The following is a 26,791-nucleotide window of genomic DNA, read 5'->3' as shown; positions in this document are numbered from 1 at the left end:
GTCTCTCTCTCTCTCTCTAGCAACAGATTCCTCCCCAATTAACTTCTCTAAATAAATTCTTATGCAGAACTCTATTTTATAAAATAGACAAAGTTGCTTTTTATAAGGGTGTGGAGATTTCACTTACTAAAAGTCAATGTATTCCTCAAAAAATTAAAAATAGAAATACCATATGATCCAGCAATCCTACTTCAGAGCATATATCCCAAAGAATTGAGAGCAGGGTCCTGAAGAGAGATTTGTGCACCCTGGTTGACTGCAGCCCTATTCATAGTAGCCAAGAGGTGGAAGCCAGACAAATGTTCGTCAATAGATGAATGGATAAACAACACGTGGAATGACCTAGAATGGATTATTATTCATCCTCAAAAAGGAAGGAAATTCTAACACATGCTACAATATGGATAGGACATTATGTTAAGTGAAATAAGCTAGTCACAAGAAGAAAAATACTGTATGATACTACTTACATGAAGTATCTATAGTAGTCAAATTCATGGAAACAAAGAATGGGGGCAACTAGGAGCTGGGGGTAGCAGGTAATAGGAAGTTACTGTTTAACGGGAATAGAGTTTCAATTGCAAAATGAAAAAGTTCTGAGATTGGTTGCAAGCAATGAGAATATACTTAACACTACTGGACTGTACATTTAAAAAAGGTTAAGATGGTAATTTTCATTGTATGTGTATTTTGCCACAATTTTTCAAAAAGTAAATGCATAAGAAAAAAAAGTAAATGTACAAGAATGAGTTTGAGAAACACAGATATTTGAACTCTGGGGTCTTGGGTGGCCATTCATTCTTAACATTCAATGTATGTTCTGTTTTGATTGTATGATATTTAAAAAAAAATACTATCACCTGGTGACTCTCCCTACCCACCTTTTAAAACAACTTGCCTTATAACTCCAGGCTATTCACTAATTAAAGATCTCAGGAGGATACAGAATTAAATTTGAAACATAATTTCACCCATTGTTGTGTTTAAATTTGATTTATGTCACGTTGGAGTTTTTGCCAATTATTCTTTTAACAGTAATTAAAGAAATGGTTTTTTTTTAAAAATTGAAAGCAAATGTTTTATAACCTTTGCAAAAACTCCATAAACCCTAGAATTTTGGTGAACCACAGTTTGAACACTACTGCTCCAACAGACTGTTAGTTTTTACCTAGTTTCCACCTCTCTCCAATTCTCCACACATCTGCTAGACTTATCTTTCTAAAACACAGAAGTGTCCTTGACATTTCTCTGCTTAAACATTCTTGGCATAACTTCATCCCTCTAGTGTTGTGCTCAGCCCCAGCTGTACCTGGATATCATTGAAAAATGTGCCACTTCAGGACCTTCCCCAAACCAAATAAATTGAATCTCTTAGGATGGATCTGAGTATATTTTAGAAGCTCCTCAAGTGTGATGTGCAACCAGAATTTAGAACAACTGACTTAGAAGAAAGTGGGTACACTCCTTAACATTGCCTGACAAGATTCTGAGAATCTTATCTTTCCCCAATTATGTTTAACTTCAACATAGCCCTGCACACCTTGGATCACATGAGGTTCCCTGGGCACATGCACACTCTAATCCCTTCTTCCTTCTCGGGCTGCTCCCTGTGACTCTGGCCTTTTCCATTCTATCCCTGACAGATTGGTGTTCCGCCTTGTAAAACACAGCTCAAGTATCACTAATTTCATGTTGGTTTCTTCCTTCCCCTACCCTTTCCTCTGTCTCTCAACTGATCAATGAATGAACTCTACTGCAACTAAAGCTTTTTCTTTTGATCTCTCCCTTGCTAAATGTTTGGCTTTTTGTTGATGTGTATCCCTTGGATAAGTTTCCTTACCAGAATGAATGAATGAATGAACAAATGAATAAGTAGAACATCTAACAGATTTCTAAAAAGCCTGTTCACTTTACCTTTATATACAAGCTCAAATTCTGTAGTGCTTTACAGACTTATTATTATCTATATTTTGCATCTCAGAAAAGTGTTGCTGTGTAGTTATCTCTTGGCTCAAACCCAGAGTCCTCTATGAATCCAAAGCTCATCCCACCAGACCCTCTTCTGCCTGGAGCAATTTCCAGGGTTCAGATGGAGACAGTGGAGCTAAAAGGTCAGGTAATCTGAGTTCAAGATTGTGTACTCCGTAGAGATTTTTGGGGCTGGTGTTAGACTCCAACAAGAAACTTACACCTCATCTGTTATTCTGTATTTTTCTAGATTCCTTGTCATCAAACTATCCACCTTCCAAAAGTTTAAAGATCTGATTTCTTGTTAAGGCTTCATGATTTACTTTCCATGTCTTTTCTTCTGTCCCCAGAATTTAAAATTGGAAATATTGCAGAGCCAACACAAAACAGGGAATTGTGGTCAAGGAGATTATTAAAAGGGTCAGTTTTTTACTAGTAAAGCTTGGTCAGAGGGGGAAAGATGAAAGTCAGTGTCAAAATACCTTGCCCATAACCATGAAAAACACTCCCCATGGCAGTCTAGAAAATGAAGCGTGGATGGCACATCAGTCAAAATTATTTATGCGAAATTACTGACATGGTGGTACTCGAGTACCTCCAAGATTTCTGCTTCAGGAGTCTTATGCAATTCATGGTGAATGCTGTGTTTGTTGTATCACTATGTTAGTAATGGAAATGACAATGTGACTTTGTCCCCACTTTCATGCTTTGCATTCCAATTTTATCCCAATCGAAATTTTTCCTTTGATTATTCTGTGGGCCTGGCTGTGCAAACTCAGTGTTGTGCACAGTTCATGACGAATGAAGCTGAGGAGAGGCAAGTGGCTTTTAGATGCCAGAACACTTACAAGTGAGCTTTACTTTTTCCAGTACTGTGTCCTATGGGTCATTTTCTCTGTCATAGTGATGATATTGGAAACAAACTTTAAACTAGACACTAATGAAATGGTTATTGAGCTTCACCTTGTATATCTTTGTACCTATTAACATCACAATCCACATAACATTCCAAAGTGCTCTGCAATCATAATTGATTCAGCAAGGCAATGATTTCCAACTGGCCAAGGAGCTCCTTTATGATGTGATAAAAATCCATTATAGGCAACAGGCATAAGAATGTCAGCTTGTGACCTAAACTCTTCCCCATGGTGCCTGTTTAGGGCAGGTAGCTTGAGACTGTGTGATGACCCTGTTCCTTTATGAGTGCCAAGTGTCCACAGGATGTCTGGCACTGTGTAGAAAATACTGGCAGGCACACCTGTGAAGCCTAAGCCTCAGGTTGGAAACTCCACTGATCCTCTTCTCTCTAGCCATAAGCCACATAGAAACCTTGATCTGAAGCAAACAATGGAGTAGATGTGTTAACTGGAAGAGGTTCTCTTATAAATCACATCTTTTGATTTTGGTGCAGATTTATGGGAGCTGTTTGAGAAACAGATTTGGAGCCTGATACGAAATTGGATCTTTTGTCTTTTAGACACAAAGAAGTTCTTTTCAATCTGGCTGTTGTTGAAGGTATCTGATTCATTCCTGGACTTCAGTAGTTCTAACAAGGTTTTGACAATCTCCAGGGTGGTGGTGGCAGGGGGGCAAGAGGAAAGAGGTTGGGAGAAGAGCATGTAATATTTTCAGGGATCTTGTAAGGGAGAAATGAGAAGCAATTAACCTCATCAAGAAGGAAAAAACAGACCATAATTTAATTTGTGTTGATGTTTTCTCCTGGAGAGTGGGACAGTGTCATGATGGGAGGTGGTGGTGCAGAATTAAGAAAAGAGCTTGAACTTTGGAGGAATACAGACTTGAGTTCCTATCTCAATTCTTCCAGTTATTTTCAGCTGTGTGACCATTGGAGTTTGGTCATGTAATTCTGAGTTTGTTTCCTCATTTGTAAAATAGAAAGTGTCTTTCTGGTTAGAATTATTGTATAGTTTAGTTAACATGGGGAAAGGCCAAGTGTGTAGCAAGTATAAAATCAATGCGCTTTGTTCTTATTCTGCACTGTTGTTGAGGAGAGGTTATTAAAATGGATAATCTGCAACTGGATGCAGGCGAGTGTGTGGGTAGGACTCAGAAACTTAGTTCATAAAGGGAAGGTGTCCAAGATGGGAGGCTAATAATGGAGCAATGTCAAATCTGAGTGGGAAGCAAATGTATGCCTCAACATCTGAGGGTACAAATCCAGACAAAAAAGTGGCAAGGTTTGACCAGAGGGTGAGGTAGTTTAGTGGAAGGCGGGTCCAGACACATTTTCAGGCACATTTTTCTCTCCCATGGTGCTGTTTTGGAAGGCCCAAGTTTCCATGCCTGAGGGTGGTTCTGGAGATTATTTAACCCAGATCTGAGACATACATAGTGTTGCTGACCTGCTGGATGGTATCCAGTAAGGACCATTTATGTTTAGTCTTCACAATGAGATGGAAAAGACCCCTGCTTATCATCCTGTGAAAGTTTTATTGGCCTGCAGTTAAATCTGGGGCAGACCTCAGGATCCTCAGGGAGGTAACCTACAGAGTGGTGTGGGTACTTGTTGGATTACCAGGTTGACCCATTTTTCAACTCAAGTAAATTACTTTACCTCTTTGGCCCTAGTTTCTTCAAATTTAAAAAGAGGATGATAATTCCCACCTGCCTAGTTATATGGATTTATGAGGTTCAGACTCAAACAGAGATAATGTATGATAACGCTTATAACTGTAAACTGTAAAAACTGATACAGATTATGAACTGTAAACCATCATGTAAGGATATGAGAAGTTTTTAATGTGCCCAAACATGTCTTTTGGGTGTGATACCCATCTAAAACTCAACACCTCATCTTATAGATGCATTGATCTTTGTTTCTTTTTTGCAAACATATGACCACTAAGGTATAGAATTAGAAGATTCAGTAATTCCATATTCAAACAGCTAATTGTGTTCACCATACCTATAATGAATAGTCTAATAAATAATTCCACTATTTCTATGTCTTGGAAATGAGAATCTCCAACAAGTTTTCCATAAGAGAAAAAAAATAAATGAAATCTCTTGAATGATACTAATATGTGACTTTTGTATTATTTACTTTACTCTGCAAGTTGGTATCTCACTCAGTATAATTAATTATCCATTCATCTCACTTTAACAATTAAAAAAATTTATTAGAGAGGCAGAGGGGGAAGGAGAGAGAATCTTAAGTAGGCTCCATGTTCAGGGCAAAGCCTAACTCGGAGCTTGATCTCACGACTATGAGATCATGACCTGAGCCAGAATAAAAAATTGGACACTTAACTGACTGAGCCACCCAGGTGCCCTGCATCTCACTTTTTGAAGTGTTTTTGTGTGTTAACATTCCTCTTTTATTTTTTTTAATGTTTTTTTTTTTTATTTCTGAGAGAGAGAGCGTGAACGAGGTGGGGGGTGGGGGGGGGTGGCACAGATAGAGGGAGACAGAATCTGAAGCAGGCTCCAGGCTCTGAGAACAGAGCCCAGTGTGGGGCTTGAACTCGCGAAATGTGAGATCATGACCTTAGCCGAAGTCAGATGCTCAACCAACAGAGCCACCCAGGTACACCAACATTCCTCTTTTATATCTATACTCACTTATAAATAATGCCTACAATTGACAACTTACATATTAATTTCTCTAGATGCACCCTCTTCCTTGAAGTCTAGACTCCTATATCCCACCTCCTACAATACATCCCCACTTGTATGTCTAATAGACATCTCACAATCAACATCTCTAAGACTGCTACCATCCCCTGCAAATGTACTCCTTTTGCTATATCTCAATAAATGGCTACTCCATTTTTCCAGTTTCTCTGATTTCATGCTTGGAGGTCTTCCTTGATTTTATCTTTTGTCACACTCTACATGAATTCATCAGCAAGTCCTATTGGCTCTGGCTTCCAAATATATTCAGACTCTGGCTACTTTCCACTGTCTCCATTGTTTCCAAACTAATTTCTTGCTCAGATAATTTCTTCCTAATTAATCTCCCTGCTTCTGTTCTTCTCAATGCTTTCCTGCTTCCACAGACCATTCTCACCATAGCAGCCAAAGTGAACTCTATGTTAAGTACAAAATACATCACACTACTCCTTTGCTATGATCTTTCCACTACATTCCATCTAATTTGAATGTAGGGTCCCACATGATGTGCCCTATTTTCTGCCTCCCACCTTATCTCCTAATATGTTTTTCCTTGTTCACTTTGCTCTTGCCTCAGTGGCCTCTCTGCTATTGATCAAACATTTCACACATGTTGGGTACATAAGGAAGGAGGGGGGAAGGGCATCCCAGGAGAGAACAGCAACTTCAAAGTCTTGGTCCTCAAAGAACTTAGTATGATTGGAATTTCAGTGCCCCTGGGGGTGAGCCTATATGAAGATATAGGCTTAGCCAGGTAATCAGTGGTTTGGTATGCAATGTCCAAGAGGTTAGACTTTTTCCCAATAGGTAATGGGTAGCCCATAAAGAGTTTTAGGCAGAAGAGTGATATAATAAGAGTTGTATTGTAGGAATTTAGAGTGAAAGATGTACTGAAAGTGGGCACCTGTGGGGAGTATATGGCAATGGCCCAGATAAGGAATATTTTTTTTTAGTAAAATTTTTAAAAAAATATTTATTTTTGAGAGAGAGCGCACCAGGGGAGGGGCAGAGAGAGAGGGAGACACAGATCTGAATGAAGCAAGATATAGGCTCTGAGCTGTCAGCACAGAGCCTGACACAGGGCTCGAACTCATGTACCATGAGATCTTGACCGGAGCTGAAGTAGGATGCTTAACCCACTGAGCCACCCACGTGTCCCCAGACAAGGGATGTTAAAGGCCCAATCTATGGTAGGTACAAGATGATCAAGAGTGTTTCAGGAAGTAGAACTTGACACACTATAGACATTAAATAACCATGGGTTAAAAAAATAATAAGCCTTGTCTAAAAATCAATAGAAGTTTGTCATCAATTGGTTTTCAGAGTAGATATTAATACAAAAAATTCAGATCAATGACTCAAAAAACTACTTGGAAATCAGTTTAGGGACCTTCACTTAATTCAACAAAAAAGCAGACTCCTAAAGGACCAAGTCATGTTTTTTTGAAACTGTGTTCTCTGGCTAGACTCTATAGTATATTTAATTATGGATTTCGAGACAAATCTCATTCAATTGCCCCTGAGGAGGAACTGAGTCAGGTGATATATGACTTTTTATTGGTTTGCTTATTTTATCAGACACTTTTTTCATTTCTGGTACTTGTTCCCAGATGTATCATTTGCCATCTCACACATCATAAATATGTACATAAATATTTTAAAAGTTTCTGTTTTTCCAGGTTGAATATGTGCCATTTAATGGATATTAGCTCTAACCGAAAAGTACCTAAGGTAATAAACTGCTCTGGCCTTTAAGCTTAAGTTAAGCCAAATAGCATCAGGAATAGCACGTTTGAGTTGGCAGAGACCTTAGAGATCATCTACAACACTCTCACCCCCACCCCAGAGACCCTGTTGTCCATATGTCATTTAAAAGGAAAACAGAAATTGAGTGGCAAGGAGACTTGCCAAACCTCATAACTGCGGTGGACAATGATTTGGAACACAGGAATGAGGTTTTCTGAGGCCATATTATAGCAAAGGAGTCACACACACAAAATAAAAGGAACTTTGTATGCACTAGCAGGCCTGGAGAACAAGCTAACAATATAGGCCCTTCTTGTAAGATTCCGATTCAATAGATATCTTTTGCTTTTCAAAAATACCTCCCTGCCATGATGCTGGTAGAGCTGGTCTATGTACTACAGTTTGAAAGTGACTTAAACAAAATATGTAGGCACAGACATATACACCATCTAAGATTATGATATTACCCAGATTCTAGACTGATCGATACTACTTTAAAAAAAATCTCTACTAACATCTATTGTTATGGAAAATGCACATAGACCATCACGGGGCTCTTTGTGGCTGATGCCAACATAACATGATAATTGCAGATCTAGCTGTCCCTTTCCAGCAATTTCAGTATCAAGCTCTCCCAATTTTGATGTATTTCAAATATGTGTCATTCCTTAAAAGAGTCTAAGATAAACACTGAATAATGTCCATGTCCTCAATGAACCCGTGTCTTCGGGAACTAGATGTGATTCCTTCTTTGGGGGAGGCAGAGGCTGGGCAGTATTAACTTTGTGTGCCACCTAGGACTCTTGATTTCCAGAGTCTGAAATAATGTGGTCAAACTATGACTTTGGAAATGCTTGTATGAGGACTGAGTGGAAGATCGCCAATGTATAACTTGAACATGATCTATAGGTGCTGGTGTGATTGAGATAATTCAGACCCTCCATGAATATTTTCAGTAAAAGCAATAAGCCCCATGCCTCCCCCCCCAAAAAAAAACGGCCTGTGGAAAACAATGTATACTACAGACATGAGAAAGATGTAGTCTTTTGGGTTCACATGAAATACACAAACTTGAACTGGGTTATTACAGAAAAATTGCATGGAACTGAAACAGACTTTAGGAATCATCTAATTTGGTGACCCCCCCCCGCCCCCCACCAAAAAAAAATTGTAGCTACAGACTTTTTTTTTCAAACAAAGTTTTATATAGAACCCCCAGATATAAAAAGATAAAGGCAGAGCCATTCTGAATGAAGCCAGGGTGCAGGGAAAGGCTGGCCTGATCTTCCCAAGCTGCTGGCTGTCAGACTGGATATCCTACATCAGAGCCCTGGGGCCTCAACAGAAAAGCACTATTTGAGTCCATGCCTTCTTTTTTTGAGAGCAGTGGGGGACTAAGGTTAGGGATTTGCCCATAGCAGGAAAGGGTGGAGCCAGATTTTAACTCACCCAGTCTCTTTGTGCTCCTAAGAAGTGCTAAGTGCTGCTTTCTTCCCTGGGTTTCTTTAGGGAACTGGTCTAAAACAAGGAAGATAGGAGTGCTCCCTCCCCAAGAAGGTCTGTGGTTGAGAAGCCATAAGCTCCTCATTTATGCATACCCTGAAGCTCCCTGGGTAGAGTTTATGGTTCTACAACAAGAATGAACTCTGGAAAAGGGAAAAACAGTAAAAACCTGGTGATCCTTGCAATTTGAAGACAAGGGTTGTGAAACATCACAGTCAGCTCTTCCTTTAGGCAGATCCGTACTTATGTTGACCCCTCAAATGAATTTTTATTGATTTTAGCATTGCATATTGATGGTATGTGGGAAGTTTGAGATTTTTCCTCTAGCAGTTCTCAGGTGTGTGGGACTAACTGTAAGAGGATGGGAATTACTTTAAATAAAGACCCCTCAGAGGGGATTTGTGAGACATTAGCTTCTTCTCCATTCTAGAATGTACCATGTTTTTGTAAGTTACCTCTACAAAATCCCATAGCAATTTGCTGTCAGTCACTAATCTTAGGCTGTTTTTCAGTGCTTATGCAACATCACCCAACACATTGAAATAAAGTTAGAAGACTTGCCTTTTTTCCCCTTCAATTAGAGACTAGGAAATTTGCCTGTTCAGGGGAAAAAGAGTGCACTAGTTCTGTTCCAAAACTATAAGTGTAGTATGATGTTAACTCTACAGTTGACCTTTGAACAACATGGGTTTGAACTGCACAGGTCCAGTTCTACATAGCTTTTATTTTATTTTTTTAAAATAAAAACAGTACATCACTGTAAATGTATTTTCTCTTATGATTTTCTTAACATTTTCTTTAGATTTATTGTAAGAATACTGTATATATACATATGACATGCAAAGTATGTGTTAATTGCTTATGTTAGTGGTGAGGCTTCTGATCAACAGTAGGCTATTAGTAGTTAAATTTTTAGGGAATCCAAATTTATATGTGGATTTTCAACTGCATGGGGCCAAGGGGGTTGGTACCCCTAACTCCTGAGTTGTTCAAGGAATAATTTTATTTTAAAAAGTGATTAAAGTATTAGATGAAAGTAGGGTGGTTGAAGCATTAGAATCAGACTCTGCAAACTGTTTTAACCAATTGTAAGCTGTGTGACTCTGGCAAGCAACTCAATTACTCTGTGCCTTAATTTCAACTATAGATAGGAGATAATAATAGTGCCTATTCTGTAGTGTTGTTGTGAGGCTTAAACAAGGTAACATATAAAGCTCTTGGTGAAGTGTCTGGCACATAGAAAATTCTCAGTAAATGTTCAGCTATTATTAGTTCTGAATAGTGGGACAATGGGTGACTTTCTTCCTTAATTCTGCTCCCCCCGCCGTAATTCAATGCAATTATATTATATGGTATGGTATGACAGAAAACAAAATCATAAGTACAAAACAAAAAGTTTCCATTTTTGAAAAATGCAAAAATTTGAAAGCTCCTTCCTTTCCCAAATTCAATGTCAACCAAACTGATGCTTAGTTTTTAAATGTAATAGTGTTTATGAAGAGGAGAAAAAAACAAATGGAGCAAATGGACAGGTAAAATTGTCCCACCCAATCTTCTTGAAAATATCCCTTCACCCCCTTTCCTCTCAACTGCCCCTTTGTCTCTATGACCTTCTAGCACCAAACAAGAGAGGGAAGTAGGAAAGAGAGGGAACAATGAGAAAGGTGATGTGTACTTTTTGGTTAAACACTCCCAAGGTTTGAATCTAAGAGGATGGCATTTTAATTTCAAGCCAACCCTCCTCTCTCATTGTCACACTTGCGGGGTGCCAGTCTGCCAGTCGCTTTTAGTATATTATTGACATGGAAGCAGATCTGACTTGATTGCACCTCTTTGTACATTTACATAAAAAGATCATTCAAAAGATTGTAGCTCCTAATGAACAACTTAATGTGTTAGGACTTTCTTCGGGCGTCTTGCTTTAGGGAATGGCCTGAGACCAGGCTTTTACCTCACCCTGCCGCTCCAATTAACCAGGATAATTTATGGAATGGCCACTCCAGGCCCAGGTTATAAAACTGAATTGAAGGGGTCCCTGCCTTTCCAGGAGGCCTCACACAGTCCTTTTTCAGATGTGAATGGTCCTGATGGGGATCGCTGAATGAAGGCCATGGGCTAAGTTCCCAGGGTGTGATGTGGGGTCTGTGGGCGGGGGATTTCTGGGGGGCTGTGGAGGGGGCATCCAGTTAGACTGACACAGGCTTCAATGTTTGAATGTGGGCTCAGGCAGAACCAAGTGTGCTGGCAAAATTGAATGGTTTTTAGTGCTTCTATCAGAAATCTGGAGTCTGGAAACCTGCTGTTGACCTGACTGGAGGGCTTGGATGGTGAAAGCTGAGCAGTTGCAGTGTTGGAGTAAACACCTATTACATGTGTTTATAAAAAACTTATATTTTAAATCATTTTCTTCTCATTTTTTTAATTTTAATTTTAATTTTTTTAAAAAAATTAATGTTTATTTAAGAGACAGAGAGAAACAGAGCACGAGTAGGGGAAGGACAGAGAGAGAAGGAGACACAGAGTCCTAAGTAGGCTCCAGGCTCTGAGCTGTAAGCACAGAGCCTGAGGTGGGGCCCGAACCTACGAAAAGCAAGGTTTTCGAACCACAAAGAGCAAGATCATGACCTGAGCCGAAGTCAGATGCTTAACCAACCCGGATCATTTTCTTTTTAGATAAACTTGCCTTTATTTTTATAAAGGGCCTTTTTTTGTTTGTTTGTTTTGTTTTTAAGGCTATAGAAAATGGTTAGAGAACAGAACAAATGCGTAGTTAGTGTTTAGAGCCTGAGGGGAATCACTTTATTTGCATAGGTCTGTTTGGCCACTTAGTTGTGTGACCTGAACAGTTATTAGTTGTTGAGCACTTTCTAGGTGCCAGACCCTACGCTGCATGTTTTATCGCCGTTATCTCATAAATTACTCACCGGAGTCCTTTGCATAGACCCTCATGTTTTCTCCATGAGGAGCCTGAGGCTGAGAGTAGTGCGGTAATTGCTTAGGGGCCTAGAAGTAGTGCGATGATGTTGGGGGCAGCTCAGCCTCCGCGTCTTCAAACATGAAATGAAAATCATAATAGCTGCCTTCTAGGCTGCTTGTCAGGAATAAACGAAGATACGCACATATAAATCATGTGTAAACTATATGACATGTAAATTAAAAAATGAAAAATTATATGTATATACACATATGTGTATGTATCTGGTACCTAATAAACATTTAATAAATGGCATTATTTTAACAGAAGTCTCTTTTCTACAAAGACCAAGTTGCTTCCATAGAGGAATGTGTGGTGAGCAGTGAACAAAGAAGCTTTCATCTGGGGTCGGCTAACACACTCCTGGGGTCGGTTTAGTTACTGTCTGTCACCTCCCTGAGCAGCTTCCTGGAAGTCCTTTCTCTCTTCCATTAGTGAAATGAATTATTCACTGATAGGAAACTTTTGCTTTTACCTCAGGTGATGGTGGCAGGGATTTTAACCTCTCCTTCAGCTCCTTGTTAGAACTAGACCCTCTTCTATCTGTGTGAACTTTTTTTTTTTTTTTCCGCTAGGCTATCAGCTCCTGAAAGGCAGGGACTGAATCTGGTGAAGACTACATTCCTTGGCTTCTGCAGGAGTTCTGTTCCTTGCCATGTCCTAGTGGCAGAGTCACCTGGACCCTCAGACAGAAAGGATCATTGGAGAATCTAGTCAACCCACAGAATTCTGTTTATTGAGAAAGAAAGATCCTTGGATTCCAGGATTCTGTCTTCCATTCTGTATTTCCCAGCACTTCCCAGGCCTTAGCTTAGCCTGGGATAATCCATCTCTATTAGAAAATTTGTTAGAGGTTATTTATTAAAAATGGTTAGATGAAGATTTTCGCTAGTAGAAAAATGTGGTACAAAAACGGAAGAAGTTAACACCCAGATGATAATAGTAGAGGAACAGAAAAATAGACCCATGGAGTAGAAGAGGGTGCAAATTATGTCCTCCATACCATCTACTATGCTTATATGATAAATGTGGCGTTGTAAATCAGGAAAGGGAGAGGAGACTATTAGACCTATTTGGAGAAAAAGAATATTCCTCTGACATCATCCGAAACAAATTCCAGATTGATTAATACTCTAAACATAAAAAAAAACTATGTTGTCCTAGAAAAGGTATAAAGGAAAAATATTTTAATTTTGACATCAAAGCTGGAAACCATAAGGGAAAAGATTGGCATATTTGACTGCAAAAAAATAAACAAATAAAACTATGACACAAAATACATGTAAATGCAAAAAAAAAAAACCATACTCAACATGTTGGCAATGGTTACCTTTTGTGAAATTAACACAGAGGACATGTCATATATTATTTGGGCTACTAGAAAAACGTTAAATAGAAAAATGTTTAGAGAAAATATATTTGTGTTTGGCTATGGATCTATCTGAAAAAAAAATACGGTAGGTTTTTCACTACACAATTTTACCCTGTATCAGTCTTATTTCTTTCATTAGTAGACAGTATTTTTTCATCTTTCTTTTCATGTGCTTCTAAAAAAGCCCCCACCCCCTACCCCTTTCTCATCTTCTGAGAAAGGTTGTAATCAATCAGAAATTGATTTCTAAAAACCCAGATTTTTTTAAAGATGAAATAAAATGTTGGCTAAAATAGTCCATCCTCAATCTGTTTGACCTGTTACCACAATTACTTCTTCCCCCTGTCCCAGCCCCGTCCATTGGCATATCATAAAATTCCTTTTTAATTTGGATCTTTGCTGGTATTTGCAGTTGGAAATTATTTATACCCCTCTGGGCAGGAGAAAGCCTGGGTTGGAGGAAACTTAGTTCCATCTAGTCAAATCCCCCATTCCAAACTTGAGTTCCCTTCCCCAAACCCCTCTTGGTCCATGAATGTGCCTATGCCAGCTGCCTTAGTCTGAATGAGGCAGAGGGCACACAGCAGAGAAACAGTGAGAAGGGGAGCTATGGCAGTCCTTAGACCCTAAAATCTGAAGAAGTTTTATATACTGCTCTCCCATATAGAGAAAAAAAAATCAAAGATGGTTGTATAAAAGGTTTTACTTTCTGGATAGATCTTCTGTTCCAGCATACACACTAAGTAATAAACGTACATGAAAGTGTTGGAGCATTTATGAGAATGAATCATTCCTAAATTATCAGCTCACATTATCATATAAACGATCACTTTTGTTTTCTCTCCCAATAGTGCTATAATCGCTAATAAAGCAGTTTATACATGTTTTAAGCGAGACTACAGCGCCCCAGAAAACTAGTATCCTATTGCTTTAATACTAAAAATGCAAAATTATTCAGGCAGCTTCCATCAGATGCCTGAGTGTCTGGATCAAGTCCCAGTCAGTCTACCCTACATCTGTAAGGAGAACAAGTCAGACTGAACCCTGAATACAGAACTGTAGGAAGTGTCCCCGGCTTGGCATATTTAAAGACCCAGATCACGCTGCTACTGCTGGAATCTGTTCCCAGTCTCAGCCACTCTCCTCTTCCCATCCCTAAAAAACTCCTCCTCCAAGAATTTGGGTCTCCAGAAGAGAAAATAAGTGGAAAATAATGATCCTACCTTTGATGCATGGTGGCCATGATATGGGCAATTAAAAAGAAGTTCTCTAGTCTAGTGAAAAGGATGGCTAATATAATAGTTTGGACTTAAGTGATGCAGATTGGCTCTGTGGAAAAAAAAAAAATGACCCTGAGGGGGGGAAAACAGACCTTTATAAATTTCATCATACATCATGTGGAACAAAAGAGCCATTGAAATTGGTGTTTGAACAAGTGTATTATGAGGATGCTGTTTTCAATAAGTTCTGCCAAAATCTTAAAACCACAAGCACTTTCAGAGCTGATAATTGCCTGGAGAGATAATCTACTTTCTGTTCACTGAAATCTAAGTGAAGGAAAGAGGATCCTGTCCAGAGAGTTTTAATTGGCTTGAAAGCCTTAATCAGATGATGAATTTTCCTCTGCAGACCCTTTCTTAGTCTGTCAAGAAGAGTTCCTGCTGCTAAATCTGAAAATGTTGGCCGACAAACATTCCTTAATAGAAGTAAGAACATTGTAGATAGGTGCACACAAATACAATATATACACAATGGCTCTGTCTCAGATGGTTTCTGTTTGTTTTTTGAGGAGGTTGGAGGGGGAGGATTGCAACTTTTGACAGTGGAAAAGAGCAGGTGTAATCAATTTGTCTTTCTGTCGAGTACATTTGAGTGGGTCCTGCTTACTTGATATTAATACAGTAGAAATCTGACCATTGGTCCCAAATCAGGAAATAGGGATTTAAAAAAAAAAAAATACAGACTTTGGTTCTTGGAGAGGGAAGGAGGGAGAGAGAATGTGCGAGAGATTGAGTAGGCTCTCCCCTGTAACATCAGAACAACTATTGCCTGGGGCAAAGTACTCTGCATTGTCTACCACTAAGCCTCACCAATTTACCTTGGCCTATCAATGTAAAAATCCTCTACTACTCCAGCCTTGGACCAATTTTTCATTATTGTTCAGGGATTTCTATGGTGGACAGTGGGCTACTATTGGAGCCACTAAACTTGTCTTTTGGTTGGGATGTTAATATCCTGAGCTATCCCTTTCATCGTCTTCTTAAGGCAGAAGTGCTAACCCCATCAGCTAGGACAACCTGTTGGCTTAGCTGCCTTTTGTTTTGTGTGCATCTCCTTTGTTAGTTCCCTTGCAGAAGTTGGACATCACAAAGATAACACTGTTTTCGGTAAAATAAGTCATTTCGACCCAGGTTTTCCTGGCTGCTGGGGGCAGACAGTTTAGTCTGGAGCTTCACAGACCCCAGGTTTCTACTCTCCTCCTGCTATTGTATCACTTTCAGGCATGAAAACAGATAATTTGAATACTATGGAGTGCAGTGAACAGTCTGCTATGGTAACAAAAAGAAAGGAGCCACTGACTCTGCCCAGGTTCTTCCATTGTGTTTCAGTGTTTCCGAATTTTCTGAGTGCTTTTATGTGTATCATCTTCTTTGTTCCTCAAAATAGCACTGAAGAGAGGAGAGCAGACATTATGCCCACTCTTATGATTGAGAGTTCTGTGCCTCAGAAAGGTTAGGTAACTTTCCAGGATCACATAGCTGCTAAATTTAAGCCTCAAGAAGGAAATTTATCTTCTGCTTCCAAATTCTAGCCTCTTGAGGTCATTCTGGTGAGAGATCTGATCAAAGGCAAACTGTGGGGCGCCTGGGTGGCTCAGTCGCTTAAGCCTCCAACTTTGGCTTGGGTGGTGATCTTGTGGTTTGTGAGTTTGAGCCTCACGTCAGGCTCTGTGCTGATGGCTCAGAGTCTGGAGCCTGCTTTGGATTCTGTGTCGGCCTCTCTCTCTCTGCCCCTCTCCTGCTCATGCTCTCTTGCTCTCAAAAATGAAGAAACTTAAACAATTTTTAAAAAATAAAAAAAGGCAAACTGTTATTGTTTTGATATTTTGTGAATCAGTCATATTGGAAAATAATAGTTCAAATTTCTGACTGGACAAATTTCTGACATCATCTCCAACTACTGAATTAAATAATATTTTTGATAAATTCCTAGCCAAAAAGAGACTGAAACTTACCATTATTGTTACTTTTTTATATTTACATAATTTAATTCTGGTTTAGATGAGAAAATAATGTTTAGCCAATGATTAGTATAAAATTAGCCAAAGAATATAATGTAATTGCTTATGTTACTTTGTGAAATATAAATAGCAAATGGGTCATATTTAAACAGCCAATTACCTGTAAGTATATAATAGCAATTTTTAGAATAACTTTTTTATTTCTGAAACATGCATTTTAATATGTCTTAATATATCTAAGGTAGCCATTTTATACACCATGTAAATAATGTGCACTTGGTTCATGTTCTGAACTTCATACTGAGCTTCAATATTATATCAAACTCAAAGTACATTATGTCTTTTTCCTCCTATAATCAATTGGACATATAGAAAATTATGCCACCTTGAAAGAGGACTAAGTTCATTAAGTTCTTATTTTGTGCTCCAGAGTTTACATACAGCATCTGTTTTAATCATAAACTTTACCATTGAGGAGATGAGCTTCAGAAAAGTTAAATAATTTTGCTTATAGCCACTCAACTATTTATGGTAAAAAATATTTAATCCAGGTCTTTTCTCTGCATTGCTTCCCAAGAGAAATTATTGTTTACTTCTTATAAATGTAAATATAAACCAACTCATATGAAAAGTCCTATTCTGGAAGGTCTAAAGGATGGATGCAGAAAAAAATATTATTCTGCAGAGGAAAGTTCAACATAAATTAACTGGTGAGGGGAAATAAGTGATGGATGTGGGAAAAGATCTGTCAAAAAAAGTGACTTATTGAACAATTTCTACCAGTATTTGTAAAGATAGATAAGCCATGATCTGGTAATTACATGATCATGCTTATAATAAAAAAACAATTAAAACATTTTAGTCATGCTACTGTTTTTATGAGTTTATGATGATGTAAAATGGTGGCATGACCTGAGAATGCAACCTGTAAATTGAGGAAAAATTTCTGACAAAAATTATATTTTTATGAGATACTGGTGTGGAAATTACAGTGCACTTAGGCTAAATAAATGGTAAAGTGAAGGCACTTTTGATTTTAAATAATGTTTCTAACAGGGATAACATAAATATATGCATATAAAGTTTTTTTCCCAGTGAAGTTTAGTCTTGGTAATGTTCTCTCCATTGACTACCATGTGTATATATTGTAAACATTTTTGGATTACTCACAGTTTCCAACAAGTGGGATTGATCGATGTCTACCTGGCTTGGGATTCATTGTCCTTTCCTTCTCTCTAGTTGATAATAGTAAGGCCATTATCCCTTATATCTAAAACTACCTTTACATCCCTATCAACAATCCTGTGGAGTAGGAATCCTATCTGATTAACCTAATATATCACTGGGTAGTCACTTTATTATCTTGGTTTGTGCTTCTATATATTTGTAAATTGATTCTTCATAGCTCCTAATAGCTAGTATATATATTTTAAACTTGATAAGTTAATTTTGAACTTGGTTGGGAGGAGGACTGGTATAATTAACTTAGCAGTCTTGGTGTAATTTTCTTATGGTATTATGATATAACTCACTACTGACCACACTACTGACTATACTCCTCCACTCATGGGGTATCACCTCCTTCTGTAACCACCCAGCTCAAATTAGCATCTCTTCACCCACCCCACTCCTGGTCATTCTTATTATACATTTTAATACTTCCATAGCATTTATCACCAACTGAATCGATCTTGCTTATTTTCTTACTTTGATTACCCAACTAGAATAAAAGCATCATGAGGACAGACTTAAATTGTTTACATTGTATCAAATACATAAAACAATGGGAGATTGAAGAATAAATGTATGAAAGAGGAGAACTAAATGGTCACCTTTGAATCCTATTCCTTTCCCCCTGACCAAAACTGATTGGACAATGGTTGGAACCTGACTCAAAGGTGGGGTGCAATTCTTAAGCTCTACAGGGATATCTGAATGGACTGGTATGGAAAAGATGCAAGCATATTCTCTCTCTCTTCTCTCTCTTCTCTCTTCTCTCTCTCTCTCTCTCTCTCTCTCTCTCTCTCTCTATATATATATATATATATATATATATATATATATATATATATAGACATATATATAGACAAGTAGAAGATGAAGGGAAATGCTCACAAAGCAGAGAGAGAAAAGATATGTAAGGGAGAAAGAAAGCTCACGTGGTTAGAGAAGCCCTGTAAAGAGCTAAATTAAAGTGATGGAGACAAGGAGTGGAAAGGCACAAGCCCTACTGATCAGGTCCTCAGTGCTATCTGGATTTCCAAATAAGCTTCTGCTTCCAGATCTTCCTCCAGGAGGACTGACTTTGTCTGGCATCTCCTTGTCTAGGGTATGATGTGTTTCCTTGGTCCCTGTGCCCTTAGTAGACCTCTGTTTTTACATCTAAAAGTGCTTGATCCAAATTTCCTTCTTGATGTCTGATTTAGAGTGCAACATGTTCCGTTCTGCTCTTGGAAAAAGAAAAAAAAAAAACATCTAATGATGGAACAGGATTTTACAATTTATGGAGTGCTTTAATGTGTATTTTGCTATTTTTTCCTGACAGCAACTCCTCTCCATGAAGTGGTTCTTGATTTCCTCTAGGTGGGAAATTTCTCTCTTCAGTACTTTGTTACCACTTTGATCTCATTCTCAGCATGCATCACAGTCTTTATTTGTGTAAATGCTTTACCTTTGCTACTAGGTACTAAGCATCTAGAAGGCAGAGACTACGTCCTGTTTATTTCATCCCTCACAGTGTTTAGTATCCTGCCTCATATAATATTGTTGCTAAATAAAATCTTTGTTCAAATATTGATCTGGTTTTAAAACTGACTATAAATCCATTCCATGATCTCTGGTTGCACTTAAGTATTCTAATGATTTAGATCTTAAATTATAAACTTTGGAGTAGTTATTTTAAACATTTATTTCCTCAAATATATTTATATATAAATATTTTCTCAAATATTTATATTTATGACTATATTTGTATTATAATCCATAGAGTCCACAACAATTTCTGGAAAATATCCCATAAGAATTGCCATATGGGTTTTTAAATAAATGATCAAAAAAGAACATTTAGAACACGTATTACAAAATGAGTAAACTTAGTTCCAGACAAATTTATTTTAGTTAATCCAAGCCTTTGTCTAGATTTTTATTCTTCAAAATTATAACTTCTCAGACTATGCATGAGGTTCTTCAGATTTGGTGATTGCTTTTCCTACTATGTAAGTGGTATTCTGAGGACTGAGTCTGGGGTGAATAAGGTTATCATCCATGGGATCCACATTTGTCTCAAAAATCCTAGGATTTCCCTTTGGTTTCATCCTATTTTATTTTTAAATATTCAGAACTGAAGAGGGGGGAATAAAAGCAAACCAACAACAAAAATGCACAAGATTACAATTTTTGCTCAAGGGCAATAATGATAGCACCAGAATTTTGCATAAGATAAATAAATCTCCCCTTCTGTTCTTACTAGGTACAATGTTCTAAACAACTATATTATTATATGCTGAGGTCCTATGTTTGATATCCTTAGTACTTTTACATGGATATTAGTTAAAATAGGATATAGGAAGGACAAGATAAGATAAGGTGTTTGGATGGTTCTGCCCTTGAAAAAAAAATCGGTGAATATCTGTTTCCTTACCTACTCTGTTAAATGGGTATTTACACATTCTTTAATCATTCACTAAACACTTACTGAGCACCTGCTGTATCTTTCTATGTACTGTGCTAGGAACAGGAGCAATAAGATAAAACGTGGAAGAAGACACACAAACAACTGACTATAAAATCCTATGGTAGGTGCCAAAGTAGAACTTAATAGTTTTCTATAATTGAGATACACACACACACACACACAAAAAAAAAAAAAAAAAAAAAAAAAAAAAAAAGAGAGAGAGAGAGAAGGAAGGAAGGGGGAAAAAAAGCATTATCAACCCTGCTTTTGTAAAGGAGTGGGAGGATTGCTCAAGGAATTTTATGGACACATGCTTGAACTAAGTTTCAGATAGAAAAGGCATATAAGACCTTTTAGAAAGAAGGGACATTATAGGCAAAGGCATGATAATGTACAATGATATGGGCTATACTGGGTAACTGCACAGTTGTTCAATTACCTGGAAAAAGAAAGGAGAGTGTTGGGGAAGGAGTTTGGAGAGGGAAGGAAACTTAGCTAATGAATGGCTTATAAAGTCATTCTAAGAAATTTATCATTTATTGTGGGGGTAGTAGGGAGCAATAGTAGAGAGGGGTTAAGAATGTAATAGGGGGCACCTGGGTGGCTCAGTTGGTTAAGCATCTGACTTCAGCTCAGGCATGATCTTATGGTTTGTGGGTTTGAGCCCAATATTGAGCTCTGTGCGGACAGTTCAGAGCCTGGAACCTGCTTTGGATTCTGTGTCTCCCTCTGTCTCTGCCCCCCTCCTCCCACTCCCATTCATGCTCTGTCCCTATCTCACTCTCAAAAATAAATATACATTAAAAAATTTACAAAAAAGAATGTAATAGCAAGGCTGGAGTTTAACTATGTAAAATATAATTGGTTGGGGGAGTAAGGCTGGGCTAGTGAAATAATTTCTCAAGTTGATACACATCAGAGCATTTGAAAACAGCAATTGCAAGTGAAATAATATTTTGCTATCAATTGCTATTATTATTCACATGCAGTTTTAAAGTTCAGAAAGTATTGGCTAAAACAAGTTTAAGCACATGGTTAAATACCATTCCAGAAAGCACATTAATGCCTACCTCTCTAGCTGCCTATTTTATTCCTTATTTCAGAAGAAAATAAAGATGCATTGTAGAGCACATGAACAAAAGGGAAAAGAGAGGCAAGTGGATTATCTACCTTCCCAGAAGAGGTGTTTTCAATATGTGCGTTCATAGGTACATGAGGAATAGTGGTCAGAGGAACTGAGCCTGAGACCCAGTTCTAATACACGTTAGCCGTATGACTTTGAAAAGTTAGTTGACTTCTCTGATCCTCGCTTTGCTCATCCTTAAAATGGGGTAAGAAATTCCTGCCTTGACTATCTTATAAAGTCACTGTAAGCATCTGTTGATGGGGAGCCTGGGTGGCTCAGTTGATTGAGTGTCTGACTTCAGCTCAGGTCATGATCTCACTGCTTGTGGGTTCAAGCCCTGTGTCGGGCTCTGTGCTGACAGCTCAGAGCCTGGAGCCTGCTTCGGATTCTGTGTCCTGCTCTCTCTCTGACCCTCCTTCACTCATGCTCTGTTTCTCTCCCAAGAATAAATAAAGAATCTGTGTTTTTTATTTTTTTAATAAAAAAAAAGAATCTGTTGAGATAATACTGTAAGTACATATTTTAATTTGTACATATTTTCAAAACAAGGAATCCTGAGGGAAACCAATAGCAAGAGATCATAAATCATTATTAGAAAAACTTTCTTCAAAATGCTTATAGATATCTCTCCAGAAACTATCTATCTCCAGGCTTACCTCTCTCTGTTCTGTTTTTCACTCTGTAATACAAATGTAAGAATTTATTTTTATGAATGATGGTGCTTGGATTGGAAATGTTACTGTTATGAGTGTTACACAATGACAATTTCTCCAAGCAAATAAGACATATTCTAGGACTAGCCACATGGAATATATACTAAGGAAGGGTGGTTGGGTCAGTACACATGGTTTATTTTTAATTAAAAATTTTAAGGAATAATAGGTTAGTACAGAGGAAAGAGAATTTTGGGTGGAATCGTATTACTTGTTCATTTAGGCTCAATTAGGCTATAAATTATATCCATAGGGAAATTGTAGGTTCACATATCCACATAGTTCAACTCACTTACAAATATTCAACTACCAAATATTTATTTAACATATTATTAGAGGTTGTTTGGGAAGATAGATTAGCAACATTAGAATTGGAACTTCAAAGCATTTCCAGCAGAACTTCAAAGCATCTGCAACTCTGGCAAACTTAACAGCTTGGCTATTTTTTATGCTCTCTTTATCCACAAAGTAATCACTATGGCAGGATAATATAGACCTGATTAGAGCCCAAGTAAAGAGGCATGGTTGAGCTCTGTCAGTTAACTTTGCTCAGGATTGCGGGAACTGGCTGTTTTGTTTGAGGAAACTGGAATGAGTATCCAGAGAGACCCCACTATGGTGAAAAAAATTGTCCTCGGCTAAAGGATCACAAAGAATTTTCTTTTTCCTCTTCATCTTAGAATCTGAAGATTTAAAATTCCATCTACTACTGTACCAAGATCGCTCAAGTTCCTGGCCAGTAGATGGCTCTCGCTTTTTTTTTTTTTTTAAACCAAGGTGCTGTCCAATGTACTGAATTTAGTAAAGGTTCAGAATAGCCTGTATCATAAAGATAATTGAAGTAATGGAACTCAAGTTTTGAGGCCATTTTCTCACTAGTTTGGTGAACTTGAATGGAGATATCTATTGAATATTTTAAGTCGATCTTTATTTCCTTTATAATTAGGAGGCAAACTCATGAGGCCTTTCATGCTTAAATATTTACACAGATTTTCCTTCTGCCTTTCTCATCCATGCAGCAAATTGATGATAAAGTTGTGTTAGATCTATATTATCTGATTGCAGGCAATGCTGACACATTTCACCGCATAGCACACTTTTTTCAGTTCTTATATGATAGTGCTAAATGCCTATCATATGAAAAGATTGGGGTTATTTTATTGCATAACCATAATTTATATCTCATCTAATCCTCCATATATATAACTTATTAGATGTCCTCTACATTTTAGATTGTTCCAGTTAAAAGAGGAGCTATAGCAAAAATTTTTGAGAAGTAAAACTATAACTTAGACATATATATGTGGGACAACTAAAAAGTAGAAAAATGAAAGTGTAATAAATTAGAGATTTTATTCAAAGGGCATACAGGGCTTCAGTATTTTTAAAGCATATGATTAATTTATTGAAGCAACAGAGGCAGAAATGGTGTTATGGAAAGAGTACAAAATGTTGAAATCAGAAGATGGCTGTCTTTCTCTTTTGGGAAAAACACTTAAAGTCTGAATTTCAATTTTCTAATCTGCAAAGTGATAATATAATATCTATTTCATAACTTTCTTGAATAGTTACACTGTCTGAGGTAATATAAGTAAAACTTTTGTGTAACTTGTAATGTAAGATAGCATATCTTTTTGGTCAAAGCTCCTTTTCTTCTTGGCAGAGTCCCTGGATTCTATTACTTATTTCTTTCTCTTTTTGTAAACAAGAAAACCGATGCATTTTATATTTCTCTTGACTGTTATTTCTTTGCGAGGAGGCTTCTGTTGTATTAGCTGGTGTATTCTGCTCCTCTTTCCCTTACTTTCTGCTCCAGAATCAAGTTTTCAGGCTTTTTTTTTCTCCTCCACAATAGCTAGTGACAATTAGGAACTGAGGGATAAAGCCTTTGTTATTCTGAGTTGTTAACAAAAGAAACTTTTATTTTAGCAAGAGCAAAAAGGCATCATTGCTATTGGTCAGTGTCCAGAGAGAACTTGGAAATATTTTAATTATAGTGAACTTGTATTGCAGCCATGTTCATTTTAATGAAACTTGACTTTCCAGTCTTATCTTTACTGAAATATTTTCACATTTTTTCCACTCACTTTTTCCTTTCTAAGACTAAATACAAATGCACTTTTAGGAACGTGTGTGTGTGTGTGTGTGTGTGTGTGTGTGTGTGTGATTAAAAAATGATGATTAAAACATGGTCTTCCCTTGGAGGGTTATAGTTTGTCTTCCTACCATAATTTTAAATACATGAAAACCAGAAAACCTTGAGAGAGAATCTTAGGAATGTAATTTTACAAAAATTGGTGAGAGGCTGAACTTTCAAGATGGTAATGACTTGTAAAGGGCTGAAAATAAATTGAGGGGCCACAAACCACTTCACTTTGAGTATTAAAGGAAACATCATCTACTGGAGAAAGAACCAATGCAAACCAGCCTAGATGTAATAACTACCAAAAAGGAAAACAGATGTGGCTACATTTCAGGTATCTTATTCAATGTCAGGAAGGGGAAACAATATTGCAATGGGTACTATAGGAGGTATAGTTCCAGGTAATAACATGATATTTTGTTTTATCTTCAGCTCCTTTATTGTGTGAATAACGAAAAATGCCATGCAATAAAAAGATACAAGTTGAAGGAAGCATAGGTGCACAAGCCATTGCCAGAAGCAGTCCTGCATCATGACCTAAAATCACTGAATTTTAAGATAGAAGTTCTGATGTTTTTATTTTTATTTATAAATATATTTATTTATTTATAAATATATTTATAAAATTTTTGTTTTTAATGTTTATTTATTTTTGAGAGAGAGACAGAGAGACAGACAGAGTGTGAGCAGGGGAGTGGCAGAGAGAGAGAGACAGAATCCAAAGCAGGCTCCAGGCTCTGAGCACAGAGCCCAATGCGGGGCTCGAACTCATAGACTGAGATCATGACCTGAGCTGAAGTCGGATGCTTAACTGATCCAGGCAGGTCCCATGATGTTTTTAACTATATCAGGTCAAAGACAAGTCTCCTGCTCTAAATACTTATATAATTCTTGACAGTTTACAGTTTAAATGTATACAAATATACAATTATATAATTCTTTACACTATACAATTGTGTATAAGTTATCCCTTTAAATTAATGAGTACTCACAATGTTCAGTGTACTATATTATGAGGAAAACATATCCTCCACCCTGAGAAAGCTGAAATCCTAATAAGGTCTGGGACATGTAAACCACTGACTATAATATTAAAATTTTTTTATGTTTATTTTTGAGAGAGAGTGAGAGAGAGAGAGAGAGAGAGAGAGCGAGCGAGCGAGCAAGCGAGCAAAAGGGCAAGTGGGGGAGGGGCAGAGAGAGGGAGACACAGAATCTGAAGCAGGCTTCAGGCTATGCTGTCAGCCAAGAGCCTGAGCTCAAACTCACGGACCACGAGATCGTGACTTGAGCTGAATTGGATGCTTAACTGACTGAGCCACTCAGGTGCTCTATCACTGACTATAATATTATTGAGGCTCAAGGAAGGAACCAACAGAGGATATTAAAATAATTTACAGTAAGGGACTCTAGTTGGCATCTATTACTTTAGCTTTCCTTCATCTTTCTTTTGGAGATTGCCCCTTTCTCTCATCATATGTTTCTGGTAGGGCTATCAATCACAGAGCACTACCCCCACCTCCCCCCCCCCCCCCCACCCCATCCCGATGTGGTCACATGAACCAAGGTGGCAAATCAGAATGCCATGATCAGTGCAGGGTCAGTCAAATCTAAGCAGAGTCACTTGGAACCTATTTCTGGGTAATTATTTGGATGTTTGAAATCTTCTGAGGGCAAAGTCTATGTAAGTCAGAAGCTGCTGGTGGCTATCTATTCTTAACACATGGAGAGAAATTTCTAGAAGATGCAGCCAATCTGAAAGAAAAGCCAAGAAATGAATAGAGGACATTTTTGAGCAGATCTAGCTATGCCAAAAGTAGTCAACCTCTGACATTTTTACTTATATGAGCCAATACATTTTATATTTGCTTGGATGTGTTTGAACTGTGAGTTCTGAATAACAGACTCCATTCTTTTGAATCAGGTCCTAATTTTATCTATCATAAAGATTTCTCTGTGCATTCCAGTTAGGATTCACATATTTACTAGTTCAATAGGGATTTCTTGAGTGTCTTTCAAGCTAGAGAGGCACTGGTTATTCCATACTTTTCTCCCTTTTACCATTTCTCTTAAGTCTCTTAAGACTATTAAAGTGATTGAATATGCCCATGGTCATAGCATGAATGTCATCAGAAGGTTTTGTACTCTTTCAAAGAGGAGCTTTTCTGTCAGCCATTGTGGATGCTCAAGGTCTCACTGGCATTTATAAGAGTGTATTTGGAGGGGTTCACATTTTGTCTGTGATTTCAAATGAATAAACAGAGAAATGTCATGGAAGAAATAGCAGAAATATACTTGCAAGCTAGCATAGTTACACTTACAGAAGTGTAGTGATTGGTCCAGTTTCAATAATTTTTCAACAGCTTTTTAAGTCTGAAACATTTGTGAACTTACTTTGACCCAGATAAAATGGAAAAAAAAGACATTATTCTTTCTGCCTTTTGATTACATATCTTCTTCTTCATCTGTGGATGATTATATATTGTGTTATAAACCTAGTTTTCATATTCATAGCAGCATCATATAGGCTTTCCATATGTTCACTTTTTAGATAACTGAAAATTATTCCCTTAAGTGACACAGTTGATTTATAGCATTAAACTGCTTGAAAGGGATCTTTAAAAGTTAACTATATATTTCCATGTTTTTTTCAAAAGAAAGTATAATAACAATATAGCTATTATTTTTTTAATAAGTGG

At 37.5% G+C, this 26,791-nt stretch overlaps 1 protein-coding gene across 3 annotated transcripts in view; it reads right to left on the bottom strand.

Annotated features, from left to right (window-relative positions):
* The window catches only part of KCNMB2 (potassium calcium-activated channel subfamily M regulatory beta subunit 2), a 241,244-nt gene that overhangs the window by 181,516 nt on the left and 32,937 nt on the right, over positions 1-26,791 (bottom strand). Inside the window, exon 1 of one of the 3 annotated variants that reach the window (XM_058730548.1) lies at positions 14,420-14,774. The exons of the other annotated variants lie outside the window; for them this stretch is intronic. Within the exon in view, the coding sequence (XP_058586531.1) occupies positions 14,420-14,439 (20 nt within the window). The 5' untranslated portion in view covers positions 14,440-14,774. Of the gene's footprint in view, positions 1-14,419; positions 14,775-26,791 lie in introns of those variants that run through there. 3 annotated transcript variants of the gene reach the window in all.

Source organism: Neofelis nebulosa, chromosome 5 (genome assembly GCF_028018385.1).
Source record: "Neofelis nebulosa isolate mNeoNeb1 chromosome 5, mNeoNeb1.pri, whole genome shotgun sequence".
In the NCBI taxonomy this organism is placed as follows: Eukaryota; Metazoa; Chordata; class Mammalia; order Carnivora; family Felidae; genus Neofelis; species Neofelis nebulosa.
Note: the sequence above shows the minus strand (reverse complement) of the source record. Positions and strands in the feature narration are given on the sequence as shown.